The sequence below is a fragment of the Cydia strobilella genome, chromosome 15 (genome assembly GCF_947568885.1).
Source record: "Cydia strobilella chromosome 15, ilCydStro3.1, whole genome shotgun sequence".
NCBI classification, from domain to species: domain Eukaryota; kingdom Metazoa; phylum Arthropoda; class Insecta; order Lepidoptera; family Tortricidae; genus Cydia; species Cydia strobilella.
The window spans coordinates 14964194-14991827 of record NC_086055.1 but is presented as its reverse complement, the minus strand read 5'-3'; the positions used below and the strand labels follow the sequence as shown (position 1 = coordinate 14991827).

Below are 27634 nucleotides of genomic sequence, written 5' to 3'. Positions count from 1 at the left end.
ATCAGTCTTTCATAATCAACACTTACTAGGAACTCTCTAGTTAGATAATTAAATTAAAAATAAATTAAAATGGCCAAAAGTGCCTACTCTCCATCTTGCCCCCCAGGTATGGTAAGATGGGGGAACCCCTACCGGACAAGATAAGAATGATTCATAGAAATATTATATTTAGGGCCTAAACAAAACTTCAATTTTTGGATATTGGGTCCATCGTCTAATACCTTCTCACGAACTGTTTTACTTTTATTTCTTAAGTCGTCTGAGAGACAGAAAATGTGTTTACAGCTAACATGTACCCCATCTTCCCTTTATAACAGCATCCACCGCTTTTTTCTTGGCCTCTAACCACTCTCCTCTATTTGACTTTCTTTTATACTTTTTCACCGTTCTACCAGAGAAGAATAAATAAATTCAAATCCGCAATTCTTCATCAGTTTATCACTTTAAAACTACGGCCGTCAACCCTATCTTGCCCATGTGCCTAATGAAATTCGAAAGTAAAAAAAAAACCGTACTTGAAACCAAACAAGTCCTTAGCTGTTGGCGTGATTGCTGGGCCATAGGAATAAATTAACAGTATATATGTGCTGGTGATAATAAGGAAACAAACGCAAACCAAATAAAACACAAAAACCGGCCAAGTGCGAGTCGCGTTCCGTACCATAATACCATTACGCAAAAAAAGGCAAAAAGTCATGTTTGTTGTATGGGAACCCCACTTAAATATTTATTTTATTATGTTTTTAGAATCATTTATGCATCAATTGTGCATTACAGGTAATGAATACAGGTGTTATAAACAATTAGTTATAGTTTGTTGTTATAGCGGCAACAGAAATACATCATCTGTGAAAATGTCATCTGTCTAGCTATCACGGTTGATGAGATACAGGCTGGTGACAGACGGACAGACAGACAGACAGCGGAGTCTTAGTTATAGGGTCCCGTTTTTACCCTTTGGGTACGGAACCCTAGAAATAACAAGGAATATGGCAAAAACAGTTTTGTTGCAAATTAGTTATTTGTTATACAAGGGTGCAAAGTTGTATTTTACCCGCGAGTGTGGAATTGAAACACGAGCAAGCGAAAGGATTCTATAGTTGAACCACGAGCGAAGCGAGTGGTTCTAAAATAGAATCCTGAGCGTAGGGAGTGTTTCAACACACGAGAAGTAAAATACATTTGCACCCGTGTGTAACACAAAACTTTTCCCCTCACTATAGCGAGGAAAGTGCAACATCCACAGGCGTTAGATCATCTTCATCACTGGAATCACTAATTTTTTTACGATATTATAACAGAAAACACTAGAAATTCTGATTTTTACGTGAGTCGGTGAGAAGAACAGTAAAAATTTTGTTGACAATGTTGACATTTCTGTTCTGACGTATGAAATGTCAACGATGCGTTTTGAAATTGCATCGACTCAACTTGTGCGTTCAGAATTATATTTAACATCATTACAAAAAATCTAACGTTTCTTATGGAATTTTAAGGTTTATGACTTAAATTTATTAAATAAAGCTAAATTTGGTATTTTTTATTAGATTCTCAAACCATTTATTTAATGATAATTAATATCGAACGAACCATTATCATGAGCGTTTTACGTTTTGTTATCTGTCAAGCTACTTAAACACGCTCCATCCAAGGTCAAATTACTTTCCCCACTAGTGGATAAAATGCGTTTTTCCCCGCTTGTTTTAAAGGATAATAGACGGCTTTCCGAGCTAGTGAGGGGAAAAAATAATTAACGACACCATTTGTCTAGCCGGTCACTGTGCGAACTGATTGCCATGATGGCGACGCATCGTCATGCACTAACGGGATTCTGATGATTGGTCAGTCGTGTCGCCATATAAAGCCGCTACCCCGTCTTACTCGTCTTGCCCCCCTCTACCCTACATAAGATAGTGATTATACACACCACATAGGTGAAAAAACGCCTCAAGCGTAAAAGAAACCACCAAAAATCATTTTATGTCGCATTTCAAGCCTGATTTAGTTATGAATACTAATACCCCCTTATTCGTAAAACTTTACGAGCCTTAATTAGTTAAATTATGTTTTATCCTTTTCTTACAAATACATAAGTCAAAATGACAGACAAAGACAAACGATTCATATAGCTAATTCAATGACTATCAATCATATTAATCACATTATTTAATTTATTTTAACTTAATTTATTATAAATATATGTTATTAATAACGTAATAATATACAAATATAAGCATAGAGTAATAAATTAATAAGCCTGCAGTATTTGAAATGTCCGTAATATGTACAATTCCGAAATACGGGTACCACGGATGTTGCGCCACAAAATCTCGTATGTCAAGGTGTTCCGGCTGAAAACGCCCTGGCAGACTTATATATTCCTGAATAGAAGGTTCATATCTACCGACTGGAATTGGTTTCATGCTGGTATTAGATGGGTTAATTTAGGGGTCCCGATGGTCACCTTTGAGAGCGTATGCCAAGCACTTCCGGCAGGAATCATACTGGCAGATTTCGCTTTTCTGTATCTACCAGTAAATTTCTAACTGATGCCATAGCTATTATTGCAGTATCAGATGGGTTAAATGACCCCCCCTTTTTCGCACCGGAAGTGGCTATCTTTTTTGTACTTTCGGCCAGTTCCGCCGTGGCAGACTATCAAATTCGGACTTAGCATCACTTTTATGGGAAACCATTGTGCATCTCATCGCGGTATCACGTTGGTTCGAAACTTTACTGCCGGCTCTTCTACCATCAGTCAAGCATTCCATTCCCCAAGGATCGTGTATCGGATGCTTATTATTTTTAATATATATAAACAATCTTCCTAGTAATCTGGATGACCTATGTGTACTCTTCGCGGACGATATTTCGATTTTGACGTCTTGTCAGAACGACGAAAATTTACAAAATAACATAACTAATACACTGACAAAACTGACAGACTGGTTGACTGGCCATAATTTGGATATAAATTTTTCAAAAACCAAAATTATGCAATTTAGACCATACCAAAAAGACGCGTTGGATATAAATTACTCATTTAACGGACAAACAATAGAATGTGTAGATACATTCACCCTCCTTGGTTTAAATATTGATACGCACATTAATTGGAAATCACATATCCAAAAATTAGCCAGTAAACTTTCGACATTCTTATATGCTCTAAGAGAATTAAAACGATCAACGAACTTCGAATGCGCTCTAGCGGCTTACTACGCATACGCCTTTTCGTGGCTTAATTACGGGATAATCCTTTGGGGAAACAGTACAGATATAGAAGAAATATTCGTATTACAAAAAAAATGCATACGAACACTGGCTAATATTACGGTACCAGACAGTTGTAGACCCTATTTTGTTCAATATAAAATCCTGACATTAACATCAATCTACATATTCGAGATTTGTAAGTTCGTTAGGAAATATCCACATTTTTTTCCAAAATTTGCCGACCGTCCTCGACGATATGAAAGTAGATACAAGCACAACCTGGCACCACCCGAACGTTCAGTACTACACCTACACAAAACAAGCCCAAAAATGATGGCCATTAAAATATATAACAAACTCGGCGACGATATTAAACTTCAGACATCAGATAAACATTTTAACAAACTGTTGAAGAACTTATTAGTTAACAAATGCTACTATAAATTGAATGATTTCTTGGAAGATAAAAATGATCACGAATGTTACTAGTGTTAATTGAATTTAATGTTAAGGTTAATGATCACGAATGGTATTATTTTTAATGGAATTTAATGTTAATTGTTAATTATTAGTTTTAATTATTACTCACATTATTATTTTTATTCGATTTATTTTTTACCAATTCTTATTAAACATTGCATGACATACAAATTCTTAATCTTGACATTCTTGACATAACTATTAAATAAACAAATATTATACATATACCCTACATTTTCAATGTTAAATTTAATTGTTAATAATATCTCCAAGACATTAATAAATTTGTTGCAATATAATTTTAAATTACAATGTCTTAACCATTGTCATAAGACCAAGTTTATATAATGATTACATTAATACTAATACCTAGCATACTTTAGATTTAAGACTATTGCTGTGCCCTACCAGGGTCCATCTTATGATATGATATCAAATATCATATCAAATGTTAGGTTTCGTTCTTAGGGCAGCCAAACCACTAAAAAAATTCTCATCCTACTTGTTGTTATATAACTCCTTAGTCCGCCCCTACCTTGAATATGCCTCGCAAGTTTGGAACCCCCATTACAAAATTTACAAAAACGCGATTGAAGCCGTTCAAAAACGATTCCTGAGAGCTCTTCATTATAGAATGACCCATGCTCCATTGTCATACGACAAGCTCCTCGAACGTTACAAACTCAAAACTCTGACTAGCAGACGTAACGCCCAGGACGCTGTTGCCTTGTTCAACATATGTAGGGGTCATTATAACTGTCCAGAACTGCTAGATTGTATTGGTTTCCGTGCTCCTACCTATAGAACACGAACGAAAGCCCTGTTCGCGTTGCCTGCTGCATCGAACAACGCTGGAATCCGTGCTCCGCTTCGCAGAATATGTCAAATGTACAATAACGACCTGGTCTCGGTTGACATTTTTAACGAAAATCGTGCAAATTTCAAACGTAAAGTAAACTTACTGTTATGAAGCATTATGTACCTACTTCCTTAAACTTTGTTTCATCATATTAACGAAATAATTTTGGCCCAATACAAACTTAGCCTTACATTCATCATAATAAATGTGTAGTTCTCAAATGTTATGTGATTGAATCTTGTCAGCACTGTAATTACTACTATAATCGTCAGTGTATCATTATTAGTTTAGTACCTATCTACTATACCTACCACACATGTTATAAGTACCTCAATCCGATGACAATGCCACATACACTTTTGATTTATAAATCTTAGTGGGAATTGTCTCAGGATGTAGGTTGCACCTATTAATGTAAAAACCATTCTCTTCGTTTTATATTATCTTCCTATGTCTGTTTTTTTCCCCAATAAAGAAAAATAAAATAAAATGTGAAACCCACTATGTATGTACCACCAAATCTAAACCATGGATGCAATAAATAAATTATGAATTATGAATTATGAATCAGTCTGTTACTTGTGGTTGGTGCAACTGGCCCTTAATCTCCTTATTCGCTAGACGCTCAGATACTCTGTAATTTTTCTCATGCTGATCTAATTTTCGCCAAACGCTCGTTCGGGTCTTATTCATTGTTGAGTCTCTTTCTCACAAATATAAGTTATAAAATGACAGATAGGGACAAACGATTATCAACGGCTCGTTAAATTTCATAGACGTTTATGAATAACTAGCTTTTGCCCGCGACTTCGTCTGCGTGGAATTAGTAATTTGGGTACCCTAATTCTTAAACAAATATGCTTTTTAATCCATCCTCTTTCACCCCCAAATTGGTCCACACTATACATTTCCACCCCATTTTTTACACCCTTAAGGGATGATTTCGGGGATAAAAGTTATTCTATATCATTTCCCACAGCTCAAACTATCCCCATACCAAGTTTCATCGAAATCGGTTCAGCGGTTATTGATTCCCCATACAAATTTCCACCCCCCTTTTCATCCCCTTGATGGATAAAAAGTATCCTATGTCCCTCCCCGGGACTCAAACTATCTATATACCAAATTTCAACTAAATTGGTTCAGCGGTGTAAGCGTGAAGAGGTAACACACAGACAGGCAGACAGACATACTTTCGCATTTATAATATTAGTATGGATAGTGAATAGCCGAGTACTCGGATAGGTCGGGCTCTTGCTCTCGCTCCGGCAAATAAATTTCTATCACAGAATAAATAATAGTACTACCGTACAGAAAGGAAACTTCCTACAAAACCGAAGTTTGACAGCGGTTCAGGGTCGAATCATGCTATCCCTTTTTAATATATGGCACTATATTTTTCGGCTATTTAGGGTTGTCAAAATTCAAGTCATTATCTTATCTGTGGTCGTGCACGCAAAGGGACGTCAAGTTGTGCCAACCCTAATAATTAGCTCCATGCATGAATTTATTTTTATTTTTGGATTCATAATTTATATCGTTGGAACACCGGAAATGATAAAAATACTTTTGTAAACCTTAACATTATTTTATTAAAAAATATTTAAAATGTTGAAAATTTTTGAGCGGTTGAAACGCTCATAATTTTTGGCGCGAATTCGACAGAGCGTGATGACGTCACACGTTGGGCGCCAACTGACGTTTGCTACTAATGACACTAATCTGTCGAACGCGTGACGTCACGTGGCGTTTCGAGCGTTTCGCTCACTAGCTTTTCGCAGGCAAATTTTTGTACTTTTTATTTATAATTTTAAGTAATTAAATGGTAATTTAAAAACGGAAATGCATTTGTAACATGATATAACGGTAACAAACATCCGAATAAAACATATTTCGTTCAAATATAAACTTCATGCATGAGGCTAATTGCTCGGAGCAATGCTGAACCGAACGGATCCGAGTTTGCCCGAAGCGAGGACATTCGCACCCCTAGTTCTAACTGTCCATGGCCTTATGCCTTTTGTAAGGTTATCGAACTGTCAGGTAACAGTGTGGGCTGTGGTATGATAATCCATGTCATACAACCTATTTTTCTGTCCGTAGAAGGCGTATGTGGCGTTTGGGCCTGCGGTCTCGGCGGGGCTCGCTTCCTGGCGCCGGGCGCCGCTTGGGCGCTGCGCTGGCTGGCGTGGCAGCTGGCCGCCGCTCGGTACGTGCTGGAGGGGTACAGCGTGGCCGACAACAGCGCCGTGTCCATGCTGCAGCTGTTCGACTTCAGGAAGGTGCTGCTCACGTATTATGTCAAGGTGAGTGTTGCCTGCGATACGTCCTCACTCGACTCCTCACATGGCGACCCTGCCGAAAGAATCAGTTTTAAATTACTCTAGTCCGACTTGGTATGAGAGAGAATCTTGAGTGCCACTATTATATACGTGTTAATAAGATATATTTTCTCGCCTTCACTAGAGTCAGACCAAGATAACTCTGCAGCGATTCCAATGTCATGTATCATGAGCTGTGCTAACGTACTATTGTTGTTTTATGTTCAAAATACTTCAATAAGAAAGGGATGCTAAATGTTTTCACAATCATTAACTTGTAATTTTTTTCACAGAGCATAATCTACTACACCATGCAGTCAGCGAAGCTTGAAGAATGGCTGTCATCGCCAACGTTGACTGAAGCTTTGAAACCGATGGGAGAGCGCTCGTTCGTCGACCTCGACCCCATTTTTAATGTGAATTTGGACGAAGATTACGACTTCAGAGCATCAGGAATCACCAGGTAAGTTAGAAAGGAATTACGTGTGCTTGTCATTTGTATTTCGATATCTCATGATTTTTCTCCCATAGTGGCACTTTCCTTCCTCTTTATCTTATTGATAATTATCACAGTTGCATTCTAGTGCAGCCAGAGGTCAGGTTTTTGTTAATATAATCCAAAGAATAGTTTTAGGCACAGGTTTCTTCGAAAGCTACTCGATAGTTGCTTTCTTGCGATACAAACAGCACCAACCTAGAAAAACTAGACCATATTGGGATAAGTTCAATTTCCTCAGTGTGTTAATGCATACAAAATAATGATCACAATGTCTTCAAAACGGATCGATCGGCCGATTTATTTGTAGAGTTTTGTACTTTTGGTGGTGGTTTGGAGGGTGGTGGGAGGGTGGAAAAATTAATAGCATATAAAAATAAGTACTTAAGTATAACAGGTTAGCATTAGCACTGATTGACTAGCACGTTATTATTTCGCAAATTAGCAAAGTAATATTTCTGTTTTAATTAATATCATTATCGCAGGTCGCGATTCTGCGCAGTGTATCAAGAGTGGATCGTGCACTGCGGCTCTCGGCGCGGGGCCGGCTGGAGGCGCCGCGCGGGCGCGAGGGACTCCCCGCTAGTGACGCTCTGCTTCGCGCTCAGTGTGGTCGGACGCCGCGCTCTAGCGCACGCACAACATCTATCTGCCTCCAGGTATTTATTGTTAACAGTATAAACCAAAAACCCAATCATGAGTGGATCGTGCACTGCGGCTCTCGGCGCGGGGCCGGCTGGAGGCGCCGCGCGGGCGCGAGGGACTCCCCGCTAGTGACGCTCTGCTTCGCGCTCAGTGTGGTCGGACGCCGCGCTCTAGCGCACGCACAACATCTATCTGCCTCCAGGTATTTATTGTTAACAGTATAAACCAAAAACCCAATCATGAGTGGATCGTGCACTGCGGCTCTCGGCGCGGGGCCGGCTGGAGGCGCCGCGCGGGCGCGAGGGACTCCCCGCTAGTGACGCTCTGCTTCGCGCTCAGTGTGGTCGGACGCCGCGCTCTAGCGCACGCACAACATCTATCTGCCTCCAGGTATTTATTGTTAACAGTATAAACCAAAAACCCAATCATGAGTGGATCGTGCACTGCGGCTCTCGGCGCGGGGCCGGCTGGAGGCGCCGCGCGGGCGCGAGGGACTCCCCGCTAGTGACGCTCTGCTTCGCGCTCAGTGTGGTCGGACGCCGCGCTCTAGCGCACGCACAACATCTATCTGCCTCCAGGTATTTATTGTTAACAGTATAAACCAAAAACCCAATCATGAGTGGATCGTGCACTGCGGCTCTCGGCGCGGGGCCGGCTGGAGGCGCCGCGCGGGCGCGAGGGACTCCCCGCTAGTGACGCTCTGCTTCGCGCTCAGTGTGGTCGGACGCCGCGCTCTAGCGCACGCACAACATCTATCTGCCTCCAGGTATTTATTGTTAACAGTATAAACCAAAAACCCAATCATGAGTGGATCGTGCACTGCGGCTCTCGGCGCGGGGCCGGCTGGAGGCGCCGCGCGGGCGCGAGGGACTCCCCGCTAGTGACGCTCTGCTTCGCGCTCAGTGTGGTCGGACGCCGCGCTCTAGCGCACGCACAACATCTATCTGCCTCCAGGTATTTATTGTTAACAGTATAAACCAAAAACCCAATCATGAGTGGATCGTGCACTGCGGCTCTCGGCGCGGGGCCGGCTGGAGGCGCCGCGCGGGCGCGAGGGACTCCCCGCTAGTGACGCTCTGCTTCGCGCTCAGTGTGGTCGGACGCCGCGCTCTAGCGCACGCACAACATCTATCTGCCTCCAGGTATTTATTGTTAACAGTATAAACCAAAAACCCAATCATGAGTGGATCGTGCACTGCGGCTCTCGGCGCGGGGCCGGCTGGAGGCGCCGCGCGGGCGCGAGGGACTCCCCGCTAGTGACGCTCTGCTTCGCGCTCAGTGTGGTCGGACGCCGCGCTCTAGCGCACGCACAACATCTATCTGCCTCCAGGTATTTATTGTTAACAGTATAAACCAAAAACCCGATCATGAGTGGATCGTGCACTGCGGCTCTCGGCGCGGGGCCGGCTGGAGGCGCCGCGCGGGCGCGAGGGACTCCCCGCTAGTGACGCTCTGCTTCGCGCTCAGTGTGGTCGGACGCCGCGCTCTAGCGCACGCACAACATCTATCTGCCTCCAGGTATTTATTGTTAACAGTATAAACCAAAAACCCAATCATGAGTGGATCGTGCACTGCGGCTCTCGGCGCGGGGCCGGCTGGAGGCGCCGCGCGGGCGCGAGGGACTCCCCGCTAGTGACGCTCTGCTTCGCGCTCAGTGTGGTCGGACGCCGCGCTCTAGCGCACGCACAACATCTATCTGCCTCCAGGTATTTATTGTTAACAGTATAAACCAAAAACCCAATCATGAGTGGATCGTGCACTGCGGCTCTCGGCGCGGGGCCGGCTGGAGGCGCCGCGCGGGCGCGAGGGACTCCCCGCTAGTGACGCTCTGCTTCGCGCTCAGTGTGGTCGGACGCCGCGCTCTAGCGCACGCACAACATCTATCTGCCTCCAGGTATTTATTGTTAACAGTATAAACCAAAAACCCGATCATGAGTGGATCGTGCACTGCGGCTCTCGGCGCGGGGCCGGCTGGAGGCGCCGCGCGGGCGCGAGGGACTCCCCGCTAGTGACGCTCTGCTTCGCGCTCAGTGTGGTCGGACGCCGCGCTCTAGCGCACGCACAACATCTATCTGCCTCCAGGTATTTATTGTTAACAGTATAAACCAAAAACCCAATCATGAGTGGATCGTGCACTGCGGCTCTCGGCGCGGGGCCGGCTGGAGGCGCCGCGCGGGCGCGAGGGACTCCCCGCTAGTGACGCTCTGCTTCGCGCTCAGTGTGGTCGGACGCCGCGCTCTAGCGCACGCACAACATCTATCTGCCTCCAGGTATTTATTTTTAACAGTATAAACCAAAAACCCGATCATGAGTGGATCGTGCACTGCGGCTCTCGGCGCGGGGCCGGCTGGAGGCGCCGCGCGGGCGCGAGGGACTCCCCGCTAGTGACGCTCTGCTTCGCGCTCAGTGTGGTCGGACGCCGCGCTCTAGCGCACGCACAACATCTATCTGCCTCCAGGTATTTATTGTTAACAGTATAAACCAAAAACCCAATCATGAGTGGATCGTGCACTGCGGCTCTCGGCGCGGGGCCGGCTGGAGGCGCCGCGCGGGCGCGAGGGACTCCCCGCTAGTGACGCTCTGCTTCGCGCTCAGTGTGGTCGGACGCCGCGCTCTAGCGCACGCACAACATCTATCTGCCTCCAGGTATTTATTGTTAACAGTATAAACCAAAAACCCGATCATGAGTGGATCGTGCACTGCGGCTCTCGGCGCGGGGCCGGCTGGAGGCGCCGCGCGGGCGCGAGGGACTCCCCGCTAGTGACGCTCTGCTTCGCGCTCAGTGTGGTCGGACGCCGCGCTCTAGCGCACGCACAACATCTATCTGCCTCCAGGTATTTATTGTTAACAGTATAAACCAAAAACCCAATCATGAGTGGATCGTGCACTGCGGCTCTCGGCGCGGGGCCGGCTGGAGGCGCCGCGCGGGCGCGAGGGACTCCCCGCTAGTGACGCTCTGCTTCGCGCTCAGTGTGGTCGGACGCCGCGCTCTAGCGCACGCACAACATCTATCTGCCTCCAGGTATTTATTGTTAACAGTATAAACCAAAAACCCGATCATGAGTGGATCGTGCACTGCGGCTCTCGGCGCGGGGCCGGCTGGAGGCGCCGCGCGGGCGCGAGGGACTCCCCGCTAGTGACGCTCTGCTTCGCGCTCAGTGTGGTCGGACGCCGCGCTCTAGCGCACGCACAACATCTATCTGCCTCCAGGTATTTATTGTTAACAGTATAAACCAAAAACCCAATCATGAGTGGATCGTGCACTGCGGCTCTCGGCGCGGGGCCGGCTGGAGGCGCCGCGCGGGCGCGAGGGACTCCCCGCTAGTGACGCTCTGCTTCGCGCTCAGTGTGGTCGGACGCCGCGCTCTAGCGCACGCACAACATCTATCTGCCTCCAGGTATTTATTGTTAACAGTATAAACCAAAAACCCGATCATGAGTGGATCGTGCACTGCGGCTCTCGGCGCGGGGCCGGCTGGAGGCGCCGCGCGGGCGCGAGGGACTCCCCGCTAGTGACGCTCTGCTTCGCGCTCAGTGTGGTCGGACGCCGCGCTCTAGCGCACGCACAACATCTATCTGCCTCCAGGTATTTATTGTTAACAGTATAAACCAAAAACCCAATCATGAGTGGATCGTGCACTGCGGCTCTCGGCGCGGGGCCGGCTGGAGGCGCCGCGCGGGCGCGAGGGACTCCCCGCTAGTGACGCTCTGCTTCGCGCTCAGTGTGGTCGGACGCCGCGCTCTAGCGCACGCACAACATCTATCTGCCTCCAGGTATTTATTGTTAACAGTATAAACCAAAAACCCGATCATGAGTGGATCGTGCACTGCGGCTCTCGGCGCGGGGCCGGCTGGAGGCGCCGCGCGGGCGCGAGGGACTCCCCGCTAGTGACGCTCTGCTTCGCGCTCAGTGTGGTCGGACGCCGCGCTCTAGCGCACGCACAACATCTATCTGCCTCCAGGTATTTATTGTTAACAGTATAAACCAAAAACCCAATCATGAGTGGATCGTGCACTGCGGCTCTCGGCGCGGGGCCGGCTGGAGGCGCCGCGCGGGCGCGAGGGACTCCCCGCTAGTGACGCTCTGCTTCGCGCTCAGTGTGGTCGGACGCCGCGCTCTAGCGCACGCACAACATCTATCTGCCTCCAGGTATTTATTGTTAACAGTATAAACCAAAAACCCGATCATGAGTGGATCGTGCACTGCGGCTCTCGGCGCGGGGCCGGCTGGAGGCGCCGCGCGGGCGCGAGGGACTCCCCGCTAGTGACGCTCTGCTTCGCGCTCAGTGTGGTCGGACGCCGCGCTCTAGCGCACGCACAACATCTATCTGCCTCCAGGTATTTATTGTTAACAGTATAAACCAAAAACCCAATCATGAGTGGATCGTGCACTGCGGCTCTCGGCGCGGGGCCGGCTGGAGGCGCCGCGCGGGCGCGAGGGACTCCCCGCTAGTGACGCTCTGCTTCGCGCTCAGTGTGGTCGGACGCCGCGCTCTAGCGCACGCACAACATCTATCTGCCTCCAGGTATTTATTGTTAACAGTATAAACCAAAAACCCGATCATGAGTGGATCGTGCACTGCGGCTCTCGGCGCGGGGCCGGCTGGAGGCGCCGCGCGGGCGCGAGGGACTCCCCGCTAGTGACGCTCTGCTTCGCGCTCAGTGTGGTCGGACGCCGCGCTCTAGCGCACGCACAACATCTATCTGCCTCCAGGTATTTATTGTTAACAGTATAAACCAAAAACCCAATCATGAGTGGATCGTGCACTGCGGCTCTCGGCGCGGGGCCGGCTGGAGGCGCCGCGCGGGCGCGAGGGACTCCCCGCTAGTGACGCTCTGCTTCGCGCTCAGTGTGGTCGGACGCCGCGCTCTAGCGCACGCACAACATCTATCTGCCTCCAGGTATTTATTGTTAACAGTATAAACCAAAAACCCAATCATGAGTGGATCGTGCACTGCGGCTCTCGGCGCGGGGCCGGCTGGAGGCGCCGCGCGGGCGCGAGGGACTCCCGCTAGTGACGCTCTGCTTCGCGCTCAGTGTGGTCGGACGCCGCGCTCTAGCGCACGCACAACATCTATCTGCCTCCAGGTATTTATTGTTAACAGTATAAACCAAAAACCCAATCATGAGTGGATCGTGCACTGCGGCTCTCGGCGCGGGGCCGGCTGGAGGCGCCGCGCGGGCGCGAGGGACTCCCCGCTAGTGACGCTCTGCTTCGCGCTCAGTGTGGTCGGACGCCGCGCTCTAGCGCACGCACAACATCTATCTGCCTCCAGGTATTTATTGTTAACAGTATAAACCAAAAACCCAATCATGAGTGGATCGTGCACTGCGGCTCTCGGCGCGGGGCCGGCTGGAGGCGCCGCGCGGGCGCGAGGGACTCCCCGCTAGTGACGCTCTGCTTCGCGCTCAGTGTGGTCGGACGCCGCGCTCTAGCGCACGCACAACATCTATCTGCCTCCAGGTATTTATTGTTAACAGTATAAACCAAAAACCCAATCATGAGTGGATCGTGCACTGCGGCTCTCGGCGCGGGGCCGGCTGGAGGCGCCGCGCGGGCGCGAGGGACTCCCCGCTAGTGACGCTCTGCTTCGCGCTCAGTGTGGTCGGACGCCGCGCTCTAGCGCACGCACAACATCTATCTGCCTCCAGGTATTTATTGTTAACAGTATAAACCAAAAACCCAATCATGAGTGGATCGTGCACTGCGGCTCTCGGCGCGGGGCCGGCTGGAGGCGCCGCGCGGGCGCGAGGGACTCCCCGCTAGTGACGCTCTGCTTCGCGCTCAGTGTGGTCGGACGCCGCGCTCTAGCGCACGCACAACATCTATCTGCCTCCAGGTATTTATTGTTAACAGTATAAACCAAAAACCCAATCATGAGTGGATCGTGCACTGCGGCTCTCGGCGCGGGGCCGGCTGGAGGCGCCGCGCGGGCGCGAGGGACTCCCCGCTAGTGACGCTCTGCTTCGCGCTCAGTGTGGTCGGACGCCGCGCTCTAGCGCACGCACAACATCTATCTGCCTCCAGGTATTTATTGTTAACAGTATAAACCAAAAACCCAATCATGAGTGGATCGTGCACTGCGGCTCTCGGCGCGGGGCCGGCTGGAGGCGCCGCGCGGGCGCGAGGGACTCCCCGCTAGTGACGCTCTGCTTCGCGCTCAGTGTGGTCGGACGCCGCGCTCTAGCGCACGCACAACATCTATCTGCCTCCAGGTATTTATTGTTAACAGTATAAACCAAAAACCCAATCATGAGTGGATCGTGCACTGCGGCTCTCGGCGCGGGGCCGGCTGGAGGCGCCGCGCGGGCGCGAGGGACTCCCCGCTAGTGACGCTCTGCTTCGCGCTCAGTGTGGTCGGACGCCGCGCTCTAGCGCACGCACAACATCTATCTGCCTCCAGGTATTTATTGTTAACAGTATAAACCAAAAACCCAATCATGAGTGGATCGTGCACTGCGGCTCTCGGCGCGGGGCCGGCTGGAGGCGCCGCGCGGGCGCGAGGGACTCCCCGCTAGTGACGCTCTGCTTCGCGCTCAGTGTGGTCGGACGCCGCGCTCTAGCGCACGCACAACATCTATCTGCCTCCAGGTATTTATTGTTAACAGTATAAACCAAAAACCCAATCATGAGTGGATCGTGCACTGCGGCTCTCGGCGCGGGGCCGGCTGGAGGCGCCGCGCGGGCGCGAGGGACTCCCCGCTAGTGACGCTCTGCTTCGCGCTCAGTGTGGTCGGACGCCGCGCTCTAGCGCACGCACAACATCTATCTGCCTCCAGGTATTTATTGTTAACAGTATAAACCAAAAACCCAATCATGAGTGGATCGTGCACTGCGGCTCTCGGCGCGGGGCCGGCTGGAGGCGCCGCGCGGGCGCGAGGGACTCCCCGCTAGTGACGCTCTGCTTCGCGCTCAGTGTGGTCGGACGCCGCGCTCTAGCGCACGCACAACATCTATCTGCCTCCAGGTATTTATTGTTAACAGTATAAACCAAAAACCCAATCATGAGTGGATCGTGCACTGCGGCTCTCGGCGCGGGGCCGGCTGGAGGCGCCGCGCGGGCGCGAGGGACTCCCCGCTAGTGACGCTCTGCTTCGCGCTCAGTGTGGTCGGACGCCGCGCTCTAGCGCACGCACAACATCTATCTGCCTCCAGGTATTTATTGTTAACAGTATAAACCAAAAACCCAATCATGAGTGGATCGTGCACTGCGGCTCTCGGCGCGGGGCCGGCTGGAGGCGCCGCGCGGGCGCGAGGGACTCCCCGCTAGTGACGCTCTGCTTCGCGCTCAGTGTGGTCGGACGCCGCGCTCTAGCGCACGCACAACATCTATCTGCCTCCAGGTATTTATTGTTAACAGTATAAACCAAAAACCCAATCATGAGTGGATCGTGCACTGCGGCTCTCGGCGCGGGGCCGGCTGGAGGCGCCGCGCGGGCGCGAGGGACTCCCCGCTAGTGACGCTCTGCTTCGCGCTCAGTGTGGTCGGACGCCGCGCTCTAGCGCACGCACAACATCTATCTGCCTCCAGGTATTTATTGTTAACAGTATAAACCAAAAACCCAATCATGAGTGGATCGTGCACTGCGGCTCTCGGCGCGGGGCCGGCTGGAGGCGCCGCGCGGGCGCGAGGGACTCCCCGCTAGTGACGCTCTGCTTCGCGCTCAGTGTGGTCGGACGCCGCGCTCTAGCGCACGCACAACATCTATCTGCCTCCAGGTATTTATTGTTAACAGTATAAACCAAAAACCCAATCATGAGTGGATCGTGCACTGCGGCTCTCGGCGCGGGGCCGGCTGGAGGCGCCGCGCGGGCGCGAGGGACTCCCCGCTAGTGACGCTCTGCTTCGCGCTCAGTGTGGTCGGACGCCGCGCTCTAGCGCACGCACAACATCTATCTGCCTCCAGGTATTTATTGTTAACAGTATAAACCAAAAACCCAATCATGAGTGGATCGTGCACTGCGGCTCTCGGCGCGGGGCCGGCTGGAGGCGCCGCGCGGGCGCGAGGGACTCCCCGCTAGTGACGCTCTGCTTCGCGCTCAGTGTGGTCGGACGCCGCGCTCTAGCGCACGCACAACATCTATCTGCCTCCAGGTATTTATTGTTAACAGTATAAACCAAAAACCCAATCATGAGTGGATCGTGCACTGCGGCTCTCGGCGCGGGGCCGGCTGGAGGCGCCGCGCGGGCGCGAGGGACTCCCCGCTAGTGACGCTCTGCTTCGCGCTCAGTGTGGTCGGACGCCGCGCTCTAGCGCACGCACAACATCTATCTGCCTCCAGGTATTTATTGTTAACAGTATAAACCAAAAACCCAATCATGAGTGGATCGTGCACTGCGGCTCTCGGCGCGGGGCCGGCTGGAGGCGCCGCGCGGGCGCGAGGGACTCCCCGCTAGTGACGCTCTGCTTCGCGCTCAGTGTGGTCGGACGCCGCGCTCTAGCGCACGCACAACATCTATCTGCCTCCAGGTATTTATTGTTAACAGTATAAACCAAAAACCCAATCATGAGTGGATCGTGCACTGCGGCTCTCGGCGCGGGGCCGGCTGGAGGCGCCGCGCGGGCGCGAGGGACTCCCCGCTAGTGACGCTCTGCTTCGCGCTCAGTGTGGTCGGACGCCGCGCTCTAGCGCACGCACAACATCTATCTGCCTCCAGGTATTTATTGTTAACAGTATAAACCAAAAACCCGATCATGAGTGGATCGTGCACTGCGGCTCTCGGCGCGGGGCCGGCTGGAGGCGCCGCGCGGGCGCGAGGGACTCCCCGCTAGTGACGCTCTGCTTCGCGCTCAGTGTGGTCGGACGCCGCGCTCTAGCGCACGCATCTATCTGCCTCCAGGTATTTATTGTTAACAGTATAAACCAAAAACCCGATCATGCACTGCTCGTCGAAGGTACTGCTACTTAACATAAATAAAATAAAAAATCTGCTTCTGAAAATAAATATTTTTTTTAAACTTATACTATACACGGTGGCAAAAAAAAGTGCAATCCCGTTGCCAGAGAGGTTTTGGGATTATACTGAGCAACTTTTACTATGGGACAAAAAAAATGGCTGTTTCATACATTTTGGCTGGTCCATTTTCTATGGGAGGGTACATTATTTTTGCCACCCTGTATATAATATTGTCTTCGGTTACCGCGATAGTTACTCATGAAATAAAACTATGAAAACGGATTATATCGCGTATATTGAATTTATAATACATCCCGACGTTTCGAACTCTTTACAGCGTTCGTGGTCAACGGGTGACTGAGGAAAAATTACAAAGTGCAAAAATACCCACATACTAAAATAATGAACAATCATAGACTACAAACTTTAAGGCTGGTTGTACATGCAGTTAGTATGTGGGTATTTTTGCACTTTGTAATTTTTCCTCAGTCACCCGTTGACCACGAACGCTGTAAAGAGTTCGAAACGTCGGGATGTATTATAAATTCAATATACGCGATATAATCCGTTTTCATAGTTTTATTTCACCCTGTATATGTTTTTAAAAATAAAACTTTATACTTATAAACTTTTATAGTATTTCTTAAAGGTTCTTTTAATTAACAATTTAGATAAAAGAAGAATATCAGAATGGAAAATTTACAACAAATCCAATTAAAACCAAATTTTAATTGCTTATCGTTAAAAATTAAATAAATAAAAACTTGGAAAATAAATTGCTCTAGAGTAGAAACTTATCACTTTCAGCACACTTCATAGAACAACAATAACCCACTTTCAGAGCATGAGAAATGAAAAATAGATTTTATTTTGAATAATATGTTTTGTGTTGTTCCAGCGTGGAATTCTTCCTGTACGGTCTCCACTCGCTGTTCAAGGGCGATTTCCGCATCACCTGTGCTCGCGACGAGTGGGTTTTCACCGACATGACACTGCTACACTCTGTGTTAGCACCTGCCATCAGGATGGCTTTGAAACTGCATCAGGTTATTTTTCATTATTTCAGAATATGAATTATTGAATTTTTTTATTAAAAAATCTAGAAAATAAAGTTTCAGAACATAATTGGTCTGTAGTCCTTCGATTTGTAGCTGGCCCATCCTTTGTCTGGTGTTAAGTAAAACCGCACGTGCTACTACCTGCAAAAAAAGGGTCAATTGGCGTATAATTCTAATTGGCACCTGAGCGCGGGCAGTGTAAGTGCGCTCTCCGATAACGCGCCTTTGTTACGCATCTCGATGACACATTTTATACTGGTTTTGTAGCGTTCTACTCACCGGCACTCGGTAACCGTAGAAATCGCCAACGCACCACAAGAAATCGCAAATTATTTTTCTGTTTGTCAATTTCGCACCTTATTGCAGTCTCCATAGAGTGGTAATTTAATAACCGGTTAAAACGGCCCAACCATATTTTTTATGCAGATCAGTAGCAAGTGGGGTTTCACTTACAATAGACAAAGAGCTACCCCTTAGGGGTCAGCTTGAACATATAAATCATATAATGAGCTTGAGCATTAGGAACATATAACTCATATTTCTGATCTAAATGACAAAATTTTACGTTTCTAGTTAGTTTACGAGTATATAGTGTATATTTACCATGTGTTTTTCCTGCAGGACCACTTCATGTTTCCCGAAGAGTATTGCAGCAGTTCAGCTCTGTTCTCCGCCATCGCGTGTCATTCCGCCCGACTGGTCATCTGTCACGAAGCGGCCCCGGCTTGGCGACACAACGTTCTCCGTGGAGCCCCACACCTATTGGCCCTTAGGTAACATCTTGCTCTACCTCCCTGAAAACCCTATGACAGCGAAAAATGTTAATTCCGACTCTTTATTTGCCATAAGGCGCACCTTACTATGGACTTCGTGGAGCGGTGTGGCGCTTGGCTACTTGCCCTCAGTTATCATCTTACTCCAACTTCCTTAAAACCATATTGCAGCGAAATAAGTTCTCCAAATGGTACTTTGGCCTCTCGTCTAGTCTCGTCTAGCTATACTTTAAATTGTGGCAGTACCCATATATTTAAAAAAAATTACCATGAATGTTACGCCATTTACAATATCGCAAATGACTACATAACTTACAAATTTCATTCCATTTCAGACACGTAATGGACGAAGGCAACGACGATTACAAGATAATAATGCTTAACAAGCGCCATCTAGGTTTCCGCGTGATCAAGTTGAACCGCGAGTGCGTCCGCGGGCTTTGGGCCGGACAGCAACAAGAACTAGTGTATCTGAGGAACAGGAACCCGGAGCGAGGGTCCATACAGAACGCTAAACAGGTAAATAAACCAATTGTTTTCTGAACACACAATAGTCCTCGCTTCACTCGTTGTCGCACGGTAAAGTAGCCTCCTTGCACACAGGGATAGGGTCCATACAGAACGCTAAATACCAGGTAAATATAAGTTTTCGGTATTTACAATTTTGCTCGCTTCACTCGTTGTCGCACGGTAAAATAGCCTCCATGCACAGAGGGTAGGATCCATCCAGAACGCTAAATACCGGGTAAATATAATATAAGTTTACGGTATTTACAATTTTGCTCGCTTTACTCGTTGTCGCACGGTAAAATAGCCTCCATGCACAGAGGGATAGGGTCCACACAGAACGCTAAATTACCAGGTAAATATAATATACATTTTCGGTATTTACAATTTTGCTCGCTTCGCTCGTTGTCGCACGCTAAAATAGCTTCCATGCACAGAGGGATAGGGTCCACACAGAACGCTTAGTACTATTAGTTATTCTGTGCGCTTAATTACCAGGCATAGAGTAACTTATACTAGAGCGGTACTGTCATAGTAAAATTTGTAACCCCAGTAAATTCACTGCCATCTGTCGACACACTTTAAAACTAAAAATAAATATTTATAAAAATACGATAAAATGTATTTAAATATGGATAAATGATTTTTTTTATTTGCATTAATTATTTTTATGATTTTGACCCATTTTCTTGTACTGATATGCGTTAAAATTGTTAAATAACAAACGAAACCGTCAACTCCATCTATACGACAGTAGGCCAAAGCTAGTAGCGCCCTCTGAACGAGAATCAAATTTTCTTGATTTTCGAGGCACGTTTTTTCCTTAAGGGGCCCACTGACTATCAGTCCGTTGGACGATATCGGCCTGTCAGTTAGAACAAAAATTGGACAGTTCCGAACAACTGACCGGCCGATATCATCCGGCGGACTGATAGTCATGTGGGCCCCTTTAGACTGTATCCATCTATTACCGAGTTATATCTATCTTTGTTACCAGGTAAATATAATATAAATTTTTGGTATATACAACTTCGGGGCCCGAGGCCCGAGTCGGGGCGGGGCGGTGCGTGGCCGTTCTGTATGATAATATTATTACTTATTCTGTGACGATAGTTCCACGTCATAAAATTAAACCGTAAATGTGTGCGAGGTCTATGGGCTGGACAACAACAAGAACTAGTCTATCTGAGGAACCGAAACCCAGTTACGGGGGTCTATTTAGAACGCTAAACAGAATGTCCAATACCATAAGTGTTGTAAACAGTGCTCACTTCACTCGACGTCGCTACATGCCTCACTTAAGTCGATCAACGCACTGTTTTACAGTTCTGTTTCTTTTATCGCAGCGATAGGGTTTTTTTCTTGTAATGGAATTATAAGAGAAGAGATTGATAAGAATAAAAGTGCTAAACAAACACTATCTACGGTTGAAAAGAAAATCCTCTATTTTAAATTTTGACCTATTGTATAGTGAATCAGGATGAATTTCATTTGTTTGAGAAAGCAATGAAACAAAAGCATTGTAACTGTTCGGTTTATGAAAGATTCTAATTAATTTGATTGCATTACAATGTACATTGGGCTTTACGAGGTTATGCAAAAGTCTAAACAGGTAAATAAACCATAGTGCTGTAAACATAACATTGCTTGGTTCACGACAAACATCGAAATTGGTTCTGTGAGTTCACTTAATGACGTTCGGTCGAAACCCCGTTGTGCGATCGTATCTTATATCGCAGTAGTAGGGTTTTGATGTCTTGGTACTTATATCGCAGGGAGTGGGCTTTATTAGTGTTATAAGGGGAGGCACAGAGTGCGAGATAAAGCGCAGAATCTATTTACGGAATCCGAATGACGTACTGATGTTTTGTATTTCGCTTCAAAAATTACAGAAAAAATTGCCCCTGGTTTTTATATTACCCTTCATCATCATCATCATAACTTAAGAGCTTTGCTCTTGTCGGCGGAGTAATTGCCAATCCTTTCTTTCCTGAGCCACTGAGCCAGTCTTTTGATTTGCTCGTACGATGCATTCTCTTTTACTTGGCTCAGATATGTGATTCTAGGCTTTCCACTGCCTCTCGTCTTTTCAATTCTGCCATTAGAATGTTTAGGAAAAAGTTGTCGTTTCGTATCAGGTATCCTAACATCTTGCCTCTCCTATTCCTTATGGTATTTAATAAGCTTCGCCTTTCTGCTACCATATTCAAAACCTCTTCATTCGTCTTTCTTTCAGTCCCTTATGAAATGCTAATTTAAGATTCTAGTTTTCTTTAGCCGTACTTTCAGCAATTACTTTACAAGGCAAATCTATGTTATATCTTTACTGAATTTAACTTTATAATGCTTAGTGTTAGTGTGTGTTTTATGTGCCGGCGTAGCTTTATCGCGTATATATTTACTTGCAAATAGTTGTATTGTATGCCTTATGAACTGATTTTGCGTGTACAACATACAACCAGCCTTAAAGTTTATAGTTTATTATGGTTCATTATTTTTGTATGTGGGTAGTTTTGCACATTTTAGTTTTTCCTCAGTCACCCGTTGACCACGAACGCTGTGAAGGGTTCAAAACGTCGGGATGTATTATAAATTCAATATAAGCGATATAATCCGTTTTCATAGTTTTATTTAATGCTTAGTGTTAATTTAATTACATTTTCGCAGGCACTACGCAACATAATAAACTCATCATGCGACCAGCCCATCGGTTACCCGATCTACGTGTCACCGTTAACCACATCATACGCTGACACGTCTCCTCCGCTATGCTCATTACTCGGCGGGCCTGTTACTGTTAAAGCTATCAGGACCCGAGTCGCTGCACTGTGTAAAAGGTTAGTTTATATGTGGTATTTTCTATAAAAAGGGACCTTATTGTCGATGGCGCTTACGCCATTATAAACGATGTTCCGAAATAAGTACAATGCCGCGCAACGCTGTGCGGCGTAACCGCCATCGACAATAAGGTCCCTTTTCATAGAAAATGCCCCATATTCTTACTTTTTTTACTTAGTATTTCTATTACTTTTTAGGGTTCCGTACGCAAAGGGTAAAAACGGTCCCGTTTTTAGATAGTTATTTGTGCAACAAGAGAGGAAAGTTGGTTTTTCTTGCGAGTGTTTATTTTGAGTCCCGAGAAAGCGAACGATTTTATAATTGAATCACGAGCGAAGCGAGGGACTCAAAAACACGAGATGTAAAATAACTTTGCTCTCGTGTTGCACACATAATTTTTCACCTCAGTAGTGAGAACATATTAAAGGTTAAAATGTATTTCGAATTACACAGAATAATACAGAGAAACAAAAAAAAATTAATAATAGTATAAGTGGCAGTTCATGGCCTTCACTAAATTAAAAAAAGCTACTTTGTTTCACTCCCTGGAGTGAGGAAAGTCGCACTTTCTTCACTCCCTGGAGTGGGCAAAAACGCACTTTCCTCACTCCAGGGAGTGACGAAAGTAGGCTTGTTCGAGCTGCTGAGGTGAAAAAAAATATAATTTTGTATGCAGGATCCGTCGGCGCTGCGGCGAGGGCTGCTCTAGCGGCGGCGTGGACGCGGCCGCCGCGGAGGCCGGCGCGGCGCGGGCCGTCAGCACTCCGCGGCACAACACCCTGCATCTGTCCAGGAGCTCGCTAGGTATATATATACAGGATCCGTCGGCGCTGCGGCGAGGGCTGCTCTAGCGGCGGCGTGGACGCGGCCGCCGCGGAGGCCGGCGCGGCGCGGGCCGTCAGCACTCCGCGGCACAACACCCTGCATCTGTCCAGGAGCTCGCTAGGTATATATATACAGGATCCGTCGGCGCTGCGGCGAGGGCTGCTCTAGCGGCGGCGTGGACGCGGCCGCCGCGGAGGCCGGCGCGGCGCGGGCCGTCAGCACTCCGCGGCACAACACCCTGCATCTGTCCAGGAGCTCGCTAGGTATATATATACAGGATCCGTCGGCGCTGCGGCGAGGGCTGCTCTAGCGGCGGCGTGGACGCGGCCGCCGCGGAGGCCGGCGCGGCGCGGGCCGTCAGCACTCCGCGGCACAACACCCTGCATCTGTCCAGGAGCTCGCTAGGTATATATATACAGGATCCGTCGGCGCTGCGGCGAGGGCTGCTCTAGCGGCGGCGTGGACGCGGCCGCCGCGGAGGCCGGCGCGGCGCGGGCCGTCAGCACTCCGCGGCACAACACCCTGCATCTGTCCAGGAGCTCGCTAGGTATATATATACAGGATCCGTCGGCGCTGCGGCGAGGGCTGCTCTAGCGGCGGCGTGGACGCGGCCGCCGCGGAGGCCGGCGCGGCGCGGGCCGTCAGCACTCCGCGGCACAACACCCTGCATCTGTCCAGGAGCTCGCTAGGTATATATATACAGGATCCGTCGGCGCTGCGGCGAGGGCTGCTCTAGCGGCGGCGTGGACGCGGCCGCCGCGGAGGCCGGCGCGGCGCGGGCCGTCAGCACTCCGCGGCACAACACCCTGCATCTGTCCAGGAGCTCGCTAGGTATATATATACAGGATCCGTCGGCGCTGCGGCGAGGGCTGCTCTAGCGGCGGCGTGGACGCGGCCGCCGCGGAGGCCGGCGCGGCGCGGGCCGTCAGCACTCCGCGGCACAACACCCTGCATCTGTCCAGGAGCTCGCTAGGTATATATATACAGGATCCGTCGGCGCTGCGGCGAGGGCTGCTCTAGCGGCGGCGTGGACGCGGCCGCCGCGGAGGCCGGCGCGGCGCGGGCCGTCAGCACTCCGCGGCACAACACCCTGCATCTGTCCAGGAGCTCGCTAGGTATATATATACAGGATCCGTCGGCGCTGCGGCGAGGGCTGCTCTAGCGGCGGCGTGGACGCGGCCGCCGCGGAGGCCGGCGCGGCGCGGGCCGTCAGCACTCCGCGGCACAACACCCTGCATCTGTCCAGGAGCTCGCTAGGTATATATATACAGGATCCGTCGGCGCTGCGGCGAGGGCTGCTCTAGCGGCGGCGTGGACGCGGCCGCCGCGGAGGCCGGCGCGGCGCGGGCCGTCAGCACTCCGCGGCACAACACCCTGCATCTGTCCAGGAGCTCGCTAGGTATATATATACAGGATCCGTCGGCGCTGCGGCGAGGGCTGCTCTAGCGGCGGCGTGGACGCGGCCGCCGCGGAGGCCGGCGCGGCGCGGGCCGTCAGCACTCCGCGGCACAACACCCTGCATCTGTCCAGGAGCTCGCTAGGTATATATATACAGGATCCGTCGGCGCTGCGGCGAGGGCTGCTCTAGCGGCGGCGTGGACGCGGCCGCCGCGGAGGCCGGCGCGGCGCGGGCCGTCAGCACTCCGCGGCACAACACCCTGCATCTGTCCAGGAGCTCGCTAGGTAAATATATACAGGGTGGCTAAAAAATTATTGCATTTCCGTTGGCCAGGAAGGTTTTGGGATTATACTGAGCAACTTTTACTATGGGACCGACTAAGAAATTGTAAAAAAAAATATTTACCCTCCCATAGAAAATGGACCAGCTAAAATGTATAAAACAGCCAAGTTTTTTTTTCGCGATTTCGGTCCGATAGCTTACCTTTAAAACCAAAAATCAAAATTATACCAAGTGTCGAGCACATATGACTTATTAACTGAATAATATGGCATATACGGCTTTTAACCGTGGCTCGAAGTACAAATTAAAAAAAAATACTTTCCACCCTAGGGCAGTTTTAGGGCTTAGTAGGTAGTAAAAGTAAGAAAAAAACGCCTCTTCTTTGACAGGCGTTTCGGCAGCTATTCCGTTCCATTCAGACAACTTATTAAGAACGGTTTTTCAATATTCTATATTAAAAAATAAACGTGTTATAATGATGATGAGATAAGTAATTAAATTATAAAATATGTATATTTTTAGTATTCTTACATTAACAGTAGGTTTTTATGTTGATTACGTCGTTTGAAGGAAACTAATATTAACACTCATCAATAAGTAGTCATGAATTGGAACAATAAATTTAAAAAAATTGGAAAAGTAAAAAGCACTAGTTCGCGAAAACCAACTTTCCGCACGCTAAACAGCTACGTAAAGTAGCACTTTTTGAGCAACTGTATTAAAAAAGGTCTTTTCATCTCTCCTTTTCGGAAAGTTCACCTTTCATAGGCTGATAGTCGGGTGGAAAATGCAAAGTAATTCTAATACAAATATGCCTGGCAAAACTTTTAATTTTTCGAATTGTTCAAATTTTACCATAGTCTTCAACTAATTTAATTTCATTGTTGTTATGTGGTTTACCTATAATTTGTTCTAAAGAAATATACTTACCAATAATAAACAATTTATTTAATAATTTGTGCTAAAGAAGTATATTTACCAATAATAAACCTACATTTCTTGTGTTTGACTTTCCTCATAGTCAAAATGAAAAGTAGAGTGTTTAACTCGGGTAAAAGTAACCATTTCACCCTCGAAATATAGAATATCTCGGATGGAATGCTTCTCTTTCCACCCTTGGTTAACAATCTACTATTATTTGTATTACAGCTGGTACACGAGGTAGCTTAGCTAGCTCAGGCAAGCCAGGCGCAACATTAGCTTCCTTAGCAGGCTTACTACGAGAACATTCACACGAACGAACGCAAGAGGAGGCCGCGAACGGTAAGTTTCGAATACAAACTTTCGATCCTCTTTTCCTCAGATGATAAAATGACTTCGCTTATCCTCCTAAGGCCCAAGGTTCTAAGGTCAAGGTACCTCTTCAGCTCGATGAAATTAAAACCCTATTCAATTGGAACAGAGTCGCTTTTGCTTTGTTTCGTTCAATTTACCAACGACGCAAAATCAACTCTATATCCTACACTGTAGGTTCAAATTTCAGTGGCAAATTTTGGATTTTTCATTTGTATGCCTGGGCCTTAGGTTATAGTGACAAATCGCTTACTATGACCTTAAAATCCTATTTTCACTTAATTATGTCCGGTTATACTGACACATTCGCTGGTTTTCGGTGGCCGTCCCCACGTCTTTCCCTGCGAGGATGTTTGGTGCGTGCGTGGCGTGTGAGTTGTTTTAGTTTTGATTCTCAGTGACAAGTTGATAATGGGGTTGGCAACTGTCAAAAGGTTTGCAGAGATGGCGCCATCATAGCTTGCCCCTTTTTCTATGAGATTTGGCTTAAAGGGCTGGCATCCAGGGCATTAGAAAAAACATTGTCACAATATCTCTCACAAAGGAATGTGAGATTAATTTGGAAAAATTAACAAAAATAAGAAGTTAATCCACTATGCTTTATATGACGTCCGCTTAGTATGACGTGTTTGTCACTTCCATTCGATGTCATTATATGCGGATTCTACTATAATTTGAATATTAAATTTTATTTTAGTTTTATTCATTTTATTTACCGTTTGCAAAAATTTTAAACGAGTTTGATATCCATTTAAAACTAGAGTAGCCATTAACAGGCGTTCCCCTCTGTCGAAAATAGTCGGCCAATGGTCATACACAATGTATGGACTGACATTTATCTGACATGGCTATTTTGACGTTACGTATACATTTGACGTTCCCCTCCCCCGCAAAAATCGGCAGACTTTTTTGTACAGAAAATTACAGACGTGGCGTCTCCGTTTGCAAATCCTCCTAGATTTAAAACGCTTACGCCTGACATGATTGAGCTTTTTAGATCAAGTGAAAGACAAAGTAGGGGTCGTGTCGTATCAAAAAGTCAAAGAGCTGGCGCGGGATAGGGAAAGCTGGAAGATACTACATCGACAAGAGAATAAGTCTTAAGTTAATGATGATGACGCCTGACATTACATCGCGCAGAAAATCTGATTTCGATTTTTATAGAACCTGAATGTTTTTGAATGCATTTTTTAATCGCGACGTTCCTTTCAGCTTATGGCAACACACAGGACACAACGGACAGCCGCCGGCGGAGCGAGGAGCGTGCGCCGGGGACGGCGCGACGAGAGAGGAACATGAGGGCGAGGAGTCACGGCAAGGAGCCCGCTAGACAGGTATTCATTCCTTTTCAATAAAAAGAACCGGCCAAGCGCGAGTCGGACTCGCACACCGAGGGTTCCGTACTTTTTAGTATTTGTTGTTATAGCGGCAACAAAAATACATCATCTGTGAAAATTTCAACTGTCTAGCTATCACGCTTGTTCACAGACGGCCGGACAGACGGACAGCGGAAACCTAAAAATGTTACGCTCGTTTATGGATTACCTGTAATTTATGTTATTACTAAAACTTTGTTTGTTTCTCGCTTTAAGTGATTTATAATCTTAGAGAAATAAATATATTTGAACTAATTTATAGGAATGTTTGAGGTTTTGTGAGAAGATGGATGCACGTCCTTCTCTTCTTCTTCCTGCCCTTATCCCACGTTATGTGGGGTCGGCACAACATGTTTTTCTCTTCT

The 27634-nt window shown here is 47.9% G+C and overlaps 1 protein-coding gene across 1 annotated transcript in view; it reads left to right on the top strand.

Moving 5' to 3' along the window:
- LOC134747664 (protein pecanex) overlaps window positions 1–27634 on the top strand; it is a 66171-nt gene that overhangs the window by 21997 nt on the left and 16540 nt on the right. The window contains exons 13-22 of the mRNA XM_063682272.1: window positions 6659–6861; window positions 7170–7339; window positions 7858–8031; window positions 17817–17964; window positions 18598–18749; window positions 19085–19268; window positions 21924–22093; window positions 22771–22898; window positions 25750–25863; window positions 27106–27227. Of these exons, the coding sequence (XP_063538342.1) occupies window positions 6659–6861; window positions 7170–7339; window positions 7858–8031; window positions 17817–17964; window positions 18598–18749; window positions 19085–19268; window positions 21924–22093; window positions 22771–22898; window positions 25750–25863; window positions 27106–27227 (1565 nt within the window). The remainder of the gene's footprint in view (window positions 1–6658; window positions 6862–7169; window positions 7340–7857; window positions 8032–17816; window positions 17965–18597; window positions 18750–19084; window positions 19269–21923; window positions 22094–22770; window positions 22899–25749; window positions 25864–27105; window positions 27228–27634) is intronic.